The 12,404-nt window shown below is 33.5% G+C and overlaps 1 protein-coding gene across 1 annotated transcript in view; it reads right to left on the bottom strand.

Moving 5' to 3' along the window:
- TMEFF2 (transmembrane protein with EGF like and two follistatin like domains 2) overlaps window positions 1-12,404 on the bottom strand; it is a 217,153-nt gene that overhangs the window by 196,253 nt on the left and 8,496 nt on the right. The window contains exons 3-4 of the mRNA XM_087819691.1: window positions 6,802-6,931; window positions 3,133-3,159 (exon numbers count right to left, since the gene is read on the bottom strand). Coding sequence (XP_087675817.1) covers window positions 3,133-3,159; window positions 6,802-6,931 — 157 coding nt within the window. The remainder of the gene's footprint in view (window positions 1-3,132; window positions 3,160-6,801; window positions 6,932-12,404) is intronic.

Genomic DNA, 12,404 nt, shown 5'->3' with positions numbered 1-12,404 from the left:
ATGACCTTTATGCATGAATACACATTTGCAGAACACTGTGAACATGGTTTACCTAAATAAAGTTAGCCCTCCAAATTGTTTCATTTGAATAAATAGATCGACAGTTAAATATTTTAAAGCTTCCTATAAAATCTATACTAACAAGTTAATATAAATTTTATGAAACCTTTATAACCCTTTTGTATTGTAGTAAAAAGGTTCCCTCAAATGCAGTAAATAACAGGCATGCTCTTAAGCAAATACGTTCAACTTAAATTATTTTTTAAATAATCAGATCTAATCTTCATTGCTAATGCAATATTCATTCATTTAAAAAATATAGACCAACCTAAAAAAGTAAAAATTGATATATTTTAAAGCAATTTTGGATTTGGAGGTTTAATGATATCCTTTATGATAGTCACACATATAAGAGTTTTGCAAATAAATTTGTTCACTTCAGTATTCAGATCAATGCACTCCAGTTGGGAATTATATTAACTTTTGTTAAAATAAATTAAAAGCATAACCACTAAGCATCAAAAGTGCTTACAAAGATGCCTTAATTATTAATTATGTACACATTATTGAGAATACATCCTATAGAGATCAGTTAGAACAATCACTAGTTAGAACAATTACTAGTTAACCAATCCCAGTGATTAAATTAACCAATTCAATAACTTCTGGTTAATTCAAAGGAAACATTCTAGCTCCTCTGATACCTTGGAGATAGGGCCTCTGTCAGAATACAAAGGCAAGTCCATCCTCTGTACAGCAGAGGTAGTGAGTCAAATATATTTCATGTACAATACAATGTACATGTGAATTGGAATTGAGCAGGTCATTCTAACCTAGGTTTTCAGGTTCAAGTTATTAAGCTTTTTTGCATCTTGTAGTAAAAAATTAAAGAAAATTAAATGCATTAGTATTTCAGAGCAAAGTAACAGAAAGAATAAAAAAAAATGTAATTCAGTTAAAACTGTTCAGTCTCTTATTTAAAAAACAGTTCATGCCACTAGAAGTAAATATTCATTACCACAATTTTCAGAACAGCAACTATTTTAAAAGCACATAATTCAGAAGTAAATGGGCTATATGCTTTTTTTCTAAAGCAATTATCTCTTAAGAAGTTGCTTTTCCCCCCCAAATTACTATAAAGCACCTGTAATTGAAAGGAAGAGTAAAAAGAACAAAAGGAGAGGAACATAAGGAAAAGAGTGTTTCCAACTAATGCATAAAGTTTAAGTTATAAACATCATATTCATGAGATTTAAATTATTTTCTAAACAAATTACCTTACTTGGGTGACAGGATAGCATAATGAGTGAAATATTTTCAATATAAAATGCAACAACAAAGAGTGAGGTTGACTTTACTTTCACTTGTATGTGCTAATTACAATGAATGAAAGCTGGAAACTAAACATAAACAATGTCTTATTGTTAAAAAATAAATAAAATTTTTAAAATGATGGATGATATGATAGGAGACTCAAACAGAAAAAAGTACAATATGATGTTTTAACAGAAAGAGCAATGAAGACATTCTGTGTCCTGTAATCTGTTTTGTTTTGCTTACAAAGACTCTAAAAAATTAACAGGACTTAAAAAAATTAACAAGATTTGTTTCATGAAAAGTGGAAGAGCTGAAGCTCAACACAATATCTGCAAAATTAGGTAGTCTACACATAAAACTAAATAGCTGGGAAATAGAATTTTTCATGGAAATTATTTCCTTATAAAAGCAATACTTTAAAAATTGATTAATTTCTTAACATTCTAACAGTGAAACACCTAGTCAAAGAACTATCTTCTTTCTTTTTTTATTTCTTTAAGATTTAATTTGCTCTTCTAAGTTCTTCTTTTCAAACTGTCAGAGAAACTTTCTTAAAAATACTATATTAATCAAGGGAGAGAAAAAAATTCAAAACTCAATTTCTTAGAAGTAGTGAAAGACTATCCTTACATCAAATGATTGTCCAATGTCATGTAATATTAAATACATTTTTTGCTCGCCTGTTACCAAATCTTGACTCTTGTTTAGTTTTAGTCTTCATGGGGAAAAAAAAAAAAAAAGTCCTTCAATATGCTGCTCTAATTGTGTTCTCTGGGTATTGCTTATTTGAACTACTTAAGCCTTTCATTACATAAGGCTACTTGATAATTTTAATGTGTTGCCTGAACTAGATAAGGTATGCAGTAGAGAGCTGACTTTCCTGAACCCAAGGCCTTCTTTATGTTATCAAACTCTGCAGTTAAAAACTAAAATTTAATTGGAAACATACATTTAATCATTTTATACTCCTTAAACAAAGCCATGAGGATATTTATGTTTTTAATCATTCTCTTCTTATTGTTCCTGTTGACATTATATCTACTTAATTTTCTTCTTGGACACAAAGGTGGAATTTTGTTTGATTTCATTTGAGAAAGCATTTTGGGAAATTTACAATGAAGTTTCAATCTATAAATAAAATCTTGTGAGTTAAGTACATCAGATCAAATTTTTAAAGTTTCTGGCTCTCTTATCTTATATACTTCCTTAAACACACAATTAAATAATTAAAACATATATGTATCTTGTTTTAGTAAAAATCATACGTATTAAATTAATCAAAGAAGATACTATCCTATTTTCATTGTTCTAAGTTTTGTTTTTTACTTTCTTTTTATGAGCTCAATCTCCTTCAGTTTCAAATTATTAACTTGATAATTCAGATCCCGTTTACAAGATAGTTATGTATGTGTCAATATTAACACCTGGTAATTGATAGCAATATTATTTCTTTAAAAAACAATATTTAAATGATTTTCTCATGAGTTCTTTTCGAGCCTGCCAAATATGCTTGAAATCTTCTGTTAGGAAATTTTGACATGCATTTCTATCTCAAAGGTAACTCAGACACAAACAAATAAATAAACAATGAAGAGAAGATGCAGACAGAATTCTTAAGTATAATTCATAACTATATCAAATAATTTGCATAGTATATACATTCACTTAATAAGGAGAATGATATCTTGTTTTCTCCTTTCCTAAAATGCAACTTGTAAATTCCTCTTCAATATTTAAAATGGCAAACATATAAGTAAATATCTACAAATATTATTCCCATGCAAGCCTTCAAATATATAAAAAGGCAACTCCTACCTCCATCTCCAGATCCGGATCCTGCATCTGGAGGAAAAAAGAAATATTTTGTTTTTGCTTGAAAAACATATTTAAAAATATTTATGACTTTTTTTTAGTTCATGTTTACTTTCTTCATTAAGACAATAATATAATTAAGAAAATTACTAATATTTAATCTGAAAATGTATATTCACATCAATTTACTTTAATTTAAAAGTTATCTATTACTTTCATACTTAAACTTTATGAAAGGATTATCTGGTTTTAAAATAATTCCTGAACTTGACTATGTAAAATCTCTCATACTTTTATTTTAATCAGGATAAATTTGGTGCCATTAACCAAAACAAAAAATTAAAAATGAGATGCTTGTAACAATCAGTGAAATTTAGAAATTAAACAGTCTAAGACATATAGCAAATAAACTATTCTTGCAAATTGCATGTACATAAAAAGAAAAATAGTTGAAAAATAAATATCTTTTTATATAATTGTTACTATGTATTTCAAATACCACAATTGTGAATGAGTCTATCTGCCACCAAGAGCATCCTTTGTTTTTGAAATCAGTAGAAGAGTGAAATTAACTTTGCCTTTGTGCTTAAAATTGAATACACCCTAGGTGATGCTCACAATAAAAAACAATCTCTCTTCTACATTTTTCTTTCTCCATTCCTTCTCTCCCCTCCTTCCTATATAATTACAACTGGTCAGAGTTGTCTGTTTCTTACAGTTCCCAGAAACACCCAATTTTCTAGTTGGAGTCAACACCACTGAGTTGCCATCTGCTTCCACCTGTTACGTGTAGACAATATCTTCCTTTGGCCTCCCTACTTCTTTCCAATCTAAATGTAGTTGGTTATGCATTTTTTATATTAATACTGGGATATAAGACTAATTCTGGCATTCTCTGTCTGAGGTACATGCATCTCACATTAAAATCTCAACCAGAGTTTAAGAACTATATCAAATGCCACTTTTATGAATTTGTTTGATGTTTTAGTCCAATTGAAATAAAACTACTTCTACTTGTTTGCCACTATGACACTTTACTGAGAGGCACTATATAGGAAGAGGCATAGAGTATGAAAATCCACAGTATGGAAGAATGGATGCCTCCTCAATAGCCTTCCTTATCATGTTAGGCATTAGTCAGCCATGAAGGAGCAATAGTTTGTATTGCCAGCCTTGGTGGAAACTCATATTAACTAAATTCACAGGATTTAACACTGTATAAAATTCAGAATGTCAAGTCTTTAACTGCTAATGTGACTAAGGCTTATGTCTCTGGGCCATTATATCCTTTCTTTAGAGACACTAGTTGGTAACAACAATTTACAATAAAAATCCTTCTTAGCACATGTAGAAAATAAGGATTTTAATCATGTGATCTATTTAATGATAACAGATCAAAAAAGGCTGATGCATTCATCTCCATAGTAGAACAGTCCTGTCAACTTAACTGACAATCACAGGTCACGGCGCCATCACTTTTGGACAAGACAGTGTTTGAATGGCCAATGTTTATCGTCTCCTTTTTATATACCATCCCAACTAAAATTTTAACTGATTTTATTTTAATTAATTTGAAAGCTTAATTCAGTATTATTCATAATAATCAGCAGCTAGTAACAGGTTATACTATTATAGCACTAAGACATTCTACCTGTGCTTTAGTTGAATGTGTAGTTTCTTACCCTTTTCCCACCAAGACCGTAAACTTCTTTAAATCAAGGTCCATGTCTTGTTCAGCTTTCTATACTTGCATGTGTATAAGAGGAAATGCATAAAAGCTTAAGGATTCCAAGCTCCAAACATTAGAACATTACTCATTGGAGGACATGAGGAATGTTATTCAACCTTCCTAAGCTTATTCGCCCTCTGCCCCACAGCTGACAGACACCCTAGGTGATCCTGAATTAGCAGATCCTGTCCTTAGTGCTCTCTGGTGTTTGCCTCCATCATTCTTGGTTTCTGGAGTCAGAGGTTTCTTTTCTTTTTTTCTTCTTCCCTTCCCTTCCCTTCCCTTCCCTTCCCTTCCCTTCCCTTCCCTTCCCTTCCCTTCCCTTCCCTTCCCTTCCCTTCCCTTCCCTCCCCTCCCCTCCCCTCCCCTCCCCTCCCCTCCCCTCCCCTCCCCTCCCCTCTTCTTTCCATTTGTCCTAAAGTCTTATTTGTCACATTCTGTTCCTTAGGCATGGCAGATTGATTTTTCATAATTTGTTTGCTTCTTGCCTTTCGTTTTAGTCCCCCTCCTCACTGCGAGCAGCATGCCGATCCTCCTCTTTGCCTCCTGGGGAAGGTAGCCCAGCACCTCTCTCTCGCTGCTGCCACTTTCACTCACAAGTGGAGCAACAAGGATCCCTGCTCTGGTAAATAAGAAGTAAGCGGAGCACCAGTCCAGCTAGCCTCGCAGCCACCCTTCGAGAAAGGACGTTCACATTGTGAGGCAACGAATCCCATAGGAGAAAAAACTACTGAAGAACTAAAACAGAACCCAGAAAGCCTGCATTACTGTCCAGGAGGTGTGGTACTTTCTCTTCTGCTAATTCTTAGAAATTGTGGGAGTCACCAGTACAACATAGAACATTATCAACTAATAATTGATAGGCTTAAGATAATCTTTTAAACAATGTGAGACTTTCTCTTTGCTCATTTACCACCCTACTCCAGCCAACATACACATAACTCTTAACATAATTCCCTAGGATAGAAGTACCTATTATCTAAGAGGTACTTTTCAATAAAATATACTTTTTTCCTGGCACTATTCCATAATTGCATCTTTGAAGGAAGTTTATATTTTATATCAATATTACTTTTTTCCTGAACATGCTTATATCATCCATTCCTCAGACATTATGACTTTCCAAAAAGATGCATATTTGTCATTAAAGACAACTACAATGGGACAGAAAAGTTTCTTTAATATATGTGATTTCAATGTCTCAAGGCTAACTTGAAAACTCAGCTTCATTTTAAAGCATTGCTTTGTCAAGTTAGGCTCTATTCTTTTTTTCCTCCTGCCTGTAATGCTGTTCAGCTCTTAAAACCACTGTACACAAAGGAAAACCTGTAATGCTAAAGAGCATATAAAGTTTCTCTTCCTCCTCACTTTCTGTATAGAATTTTTTGCACACTATAACTAAAAAGCTTTGTGAAATCCCAAGATGATGTGTCAGAAAGGATAGGTGTCATCAGAAGTAATGTCTACCACCAATACAGTCTTCAAAATAATCTACTAAATGGTAAGAAGAGCATTTTGTAGAGCTGCTAAGGTTAGTCACATCTTGACTTCCAAACCCAAATCTGAAAGCTACCCTCCAGCAGACGATGCTATTGTTCAAAACAAACAAGCAAATGTATTCATGTATAGATAGGTTTCTGTATATTTGACACCCGGGTGCTCAATCTAGATTTCTAATTATATTAGTCAACTGTCTGCACTTCATTAAATAACATATGTATTAAAATCTACCAGCACCCTTATGGTAGATTTTCTCTTCCAGAAGTGATTTGAAATGAAAAAAAGGCATAGAGTAAGAATAATGCATGTTTTGTACAAAGGAATAAGAGGCTTGCCTGGCCAATATATAGTCTGAATTATTATCTAAAGGTAAGAATAAAAGAAAAACATGGGTTTGGGATTCAGAATGCATTCAGAAGGCTTCAGGGAGTCTTCACACATACCTGTGGCACATGATCCTTCAGACACCACAAGTATCTCGCTTTGCTGTTTGCAGGCAGCCTGCCGCAGGTAGCACTCATTCTGGTAGCTCTCCCCATTGGAGCCACACACAGGCACGTAGTCATTGTTGCACTGGGGAACACACAGATGTAAGCCTATGGTTAGTACTGGGGTCTGCATGCCTCTGACTTTTTGAACAGAAATAATCATTTACAGTAGAAAGCACTTGTCTTCCTTTTCAGTGATCCTCATTGTATCCAGTAAGTCTTTGACCTTGCAAGGGAATCATTCAAAAACATACAAAAGCAATGTCAAGTCAGCCAGCCAGTCATTTGATTCAGATTGGAGAAAAAAAAACCACCTTCTAAATTGATCAGGCAATTCCAACAAAGTGATCAAACAAGCAATACTAAAAAAAGATAGCAGCAAGTATATCAATATTATTTAATACTGTTTTTATGATATATGGTTCATTTGGCTTGATGGGAAAAATAAACCATGCTACAATATTAAAAGCTATTAAAAAATAGGTAATGTCTATCTATATTTGGAGAGCAAAAGTATATAGCTGAAATGCCAGGAAATTCAATTACTTTTTAGCATGTTTTTTTCTCTGTTGAATTTTAATCTTTATAAATTTCTAAATAATTGGATAAGGCATTTGGATTACCACTTAATTTTTCTTATATCATTACATATGAGATATTGATGTAGATACAGTGGAGAAATGAAATACAGGAAAAAATTCAGCAATTACTGAACTATATGTAAATTTATTGACTATTCAACAATATGACTATTAATATATATTTCATAAAGAGAAAATTTCAGTTTAAAAAGTCTTATTATTAAAAAGTACACATTTTATAATGGAAATTAGGCAATCTACAGGGTATACTCATCACAATATAATCACAGTCTAAGGCATTAGAGATACTTGGCTCTGTCCTGTACCTGCTAATTATGCCAAAGATGTGATTATCTTGTGATTACTACTACAGATGTGCTTCATTGTTCAATTATAACAGATATAATGATGAAGATGATTATTTATAAATACCTCACATATGCCAAAAACTGAGTAAAGTAAATCATACATACACATGTATATGAAAACACTTTGCTGTCTTCTACTTCTTGTTAAAATATTTGGATTTTTTAATGTGTCATAATGCATAATACTTTGCAATAAACCAATAATCTAGTGAGATGGCTAAGAGAGTTTTAATATATATAATAATAAATCTAAAAGTCTATCATTAGTTAAATTCAACTCAAGGATTTATGCAACAAAAGAGGAAATTCTCAGTAAGGTTACAATCTGATGATAAAAACCTGAGATTTGTCTTTTGCTCTATTTCCTTATAATATTTGTACTTTCTCCTTCCCAATCAATCATCAAACTCTTGCTCTTTGCATTTATGTGATATTGGGTTAATCATCCTAACAATTTAAAATGGTATAAACCAATGTTCTTGGAAATGAAAGGCATTTTATGAGCCTTACTTTATATCAGTTAATGAAAAACTTAAATATAATTTTTTACTAACAGTGATAAACTTTTCTTCCAATAGTAAATCCAAATTCTATGACACTAATATTATGATCACCATAATTGCTAACAATGGTGATTTAGATATTAAATCATATCTATTTGTAAATTAAATATCATTAAAAATGATTTAAATATTTAAAACATAGTATATTTTAGAAATCTTCTTTAGTTCAACAATTCCTAATCTAGACATTCTGGAAGCCCTCTCAACAATAATTCCTTTCCATAGTTATACTATTGGCTCCCAGACTCAGTCTGTCTACATGATCATATTTTAAAAACTGTGTTAACTGAAACTTTTTGCTAATGAGAATCTTTAATTCAATAGCCAATTCGCTTCTGATCAGGTGATACATGTGTAAGGGCAGCCTTCCATATCCTTTCCAAATATATATATATATACATATATATATATATATATATCTGAAAATTGGCCAACCATAGTACTGAACATCATCATTACTTAAGAAAAAAGGCAATAGCAAAACGTCAGTGAAGAGTTGAATTTTCCAATGATCAGTACTGAGGAAACACCAAATAAACAGGGATGGTGTTCATGGCAGAACCATGGCCAGGTGGATGGATAGGTGCTTGACAAATGTGGTGTGTTCAGGACCAGGGGCAGGAGAATATAGGAAGGATTTATGAGGACTCACTAACACTACAATGGTATGTAAGCACTTGGAGGGGAGACCATGAAGAAGTAAACAGCTGGAAACATATTATAGTCAGTAGACTTGCTGACCCTTTCAGTAGACAGAAGAGAGTCATAATCAGTGAGGATGACTGGACTAGTTAGCTTCTTAGGTCCTAGCATTCTTGTCACTGGTTACCTTTTAATCTCTATCTCCAACCCTGGTTACAACGCTTTGCGTGTTGATTATTTAGGTCCACAGTTTCTTCTCTCTGATCCCTTGAATTTCCCTATTTATCCTTCTCATCTACTTCTGCAGATTATTTAGATGTAGTGAATGGACTGGGAGTGAGTTGTGGGAGGTATTTATAATCTCTGTCAAGTGCTAGCACACAATCCTGAAATATCGAATAAACTGATAAAGTGTTCATATGCCATTTCTGAGGGATGCAGTAAGCCAAATGTGAACACTGTTAAAAACAGAGCTACCAAGTTCCATACACAAGCCAAGAGGGAGATTCGTATGGAGCTGAAAAGAGCTTAGCTGTAGATTATCAGCAAGATGTTTTTGGCCCTTTAGTACCATGCCTTACATTCATTAATATGAATGACACAAGGAGGAAGCACACTCTAAATCATTAAGTCTCAGATTGGCCAGTACACCATTTGATATACAGATAGAAATGTAGGATACATGAGGTTGGACCCCATTTCTAGAACTCATATCATCACTTAAGAAATAGTTGTATTACTTTTTTAAAAATATGTTTTTATTGATTTTAGAAAGAGAGGAAGGGAGAGGAAGAAAGAGAGAAACATCAATGAGAAAGGAACATCGATCTGGTCCTAGGTTCTCCCATTTCTCTCACTGCCTTGGTGTAGGACTTTGTGTATTATCACTCAGTGATGAAATATGTAACAAGTTTATACCTCAGTTTCCCCATTTGAAATGGTTAACTGGGGCACTTAGGAGAATTTACAAAGTCATGTTTTTTAAAAATACTTTGCAATATTCATTTATAAAAAGAAATAAAAATGATTTGCCTTTCATGATATGTATTTTAACTAACAGAGTCACTGCCATCTAACATGGACATTGAAACATGCATGTCCAAAATTAAAAAAATAAAGGAAGACCGGATAACCCTAGCATAAAATTAAGCTAACTACTACATTAAAATATGCCAGGTTGTTTGAAATCATTTTTAGTAGTAATCATAATACTGCTCAGTTTCAGATGAAGGGACATATTCAGATGTTAAGTGACTTACTAAAGGCTACAGAGTTGGCTGGTAAGAGAAGAAACAAGACTTGAGGCCCAGATGGTTGGGCCCATAAATGAATGTGTTGTACAAACTTCCTCTCAGGGAAAAAGTGATTCTATTTCTCATAAGATGTTTTAAAATCTTAAGTTTATTTTCCAAATATGCATTTTTCAGTAGAATAATTTTGTTCCAAAATGTCCACATTGGTTAAGAAAGCAGCTACATGCCACACTGGTAGATTCAATGACTTGACACTCTAGAATATATGGAATTAATTTTGCTACAAATGAAAAAACATTTATGTGAGAAGTTTTTTATGTGAATGATTACTTGTTTGGTTAATAAGGATTTCATTTAGCTGAGATTTCAGCATCTAGAAACTGCATAACTTCTATTTTCTATATTGTCTGCACCTTCCATAGAGTCTGGCATGTAGAAGGTTCTCCACAGATGTTAACTGAATTCTGCTATATTTCTGGTTGCCAAAGGCTTGGGAATAATGACTTAGGATATGTTATATTTCTCTTCCAAAAGAAAAAAAGATTAAAAATATACATTATGTTCCAATCCTTTGATTATTTCATAGGTATCTTTTACTTCTCTGTGACTATGTTTCTGTATATGGAAACATTTTTATGATTTTAAAAGAGTGGGCAGGCCTGTGACTATGGTGAAAGTGACTCTCTGACTTCCCAGACTAGGTCATTAAAGGCTGCAGCTTCTACCTGGCTCTTTCTCTCTCTCTGGATGCTTGCCCTTGAAACCCAGCCACTGTGCTGTGAGGAAGCCCAAACTAGCCCATACAGAAAGATTCACATGGAAAAGAACCAAAGTTCCCAGCCCACAGACAGATATAAGAATGAGAACCTTGAGATGAGTATAGAACCAAACCTTGGAGTTCCCCCCTCACCTGAGCTAATGTCAAGGGGAGCAGATATGAGTTGTTTCCATTAAGCCATGTCTAATTACAGAGTCATGAGCAAAATAATGTTCATTGTTTTTTGCCACTGAGCTCTGAAAAATTTGTTATGCAGCCCTAGCAAGTGGAATAATTGCAGATCTAAAGCATGGCTTATTAAAAAAATATTTAATATTTGAATAAATAATACCCAAACACATAAGGCTTCATCATATTTTAAAATTATAAGGCGATAATTGATCAGTGCTATATATGAATAACTACATGTCCTCCCCCCCCTCCCTTCCTTTCATCCATCTGCCCATCCATCCATCCACCCACCCATCCATCCATCCATCCTTCTATCCACTGTCTCTAAATTTTCATCCCCATAAATGAGTCACCAGATTGACTGGCATACAGATAGAAACATAAGATACATGAGGTTGAACACCATTTCTGGAACTCATACCATCACCTAAGAATTTGTTGTACTTCTTTTTTAAAAAAATATGTTTTTATTGACTTAATAGAGAAAGGAAGGGAGAGGGAGAGAGAGAAGCATCAATGAGAAAGAAACATTGATTGGCTGCTTCCTGAACAACCCCTAGTGGGGATCCAGCCCACAACCCCAGCATGTGCCCTGACCAGGAACCAAACCTGGAAACTCTTGATGCATAGGACAATGCTCGACCAACTGAGTCACGCAGGCCAGGGAGATTATACTACTTTTGATATTAAGAGTTCTCCACAATAAATTTGTACTTTTGTAGTTTTGCTACTGATATTTTTATTTCCATGTATAATGTCCTGGAAATATATATAGATTTGGTGTCAAAGGACCTCAGTTCTTGCTTTAGGATCATCACTCAATGGTAAGTTATTTGTATTTCTGGGCCTTAACTTCCTCATCTTTAAAAAGAGAAAATAATTATCTCACCCAGTTGTGAGAAATAAGTCAGATACAGTAGTCTCTCCTTATCCATGATTTCAGTTACTAGCAGTTAACACCAGTTCAAAAATATTAAATTGAAAATTCCTGAAATAAACAATTTTTTACTTTAAAATTGGGTTCCTGTCTGCATAGCATGATGAAATCTCATGCCAACCTGCTCCATCACCAAAGGGATGTGAATCACCCCTTTGTCCAGTGTCTCCCTGCCCATTAGTCACTTAGTAGCTATTTTGGTTATTATATCAACTGTCCTCTGGGTATCACAGTGTTTGTGTTCAAATAACCCTTATTTTATTTA

The sequence above is a fragment of the Miniopterus natalensis genome, chromosome 8 (genome assembly GCF_054644295.1).
Source record: "Miniopterus natalensis isolate mMinNat1 chromosome 8, mMinNat1.hap1, whole genome shotgun sequence".
Taxonomy (NCBI): Eukaryota; Metazoa; Chordata; class Mammalia; order Chiroptera; family Miniopteridae; genus Miniopterus; species Miniopterus natalensis.
The sequence above is the reverse complement of the archived record's forward strand: the minus strand, read 5'-3'. Positions and strand labels throughout refer to the sequence as shown.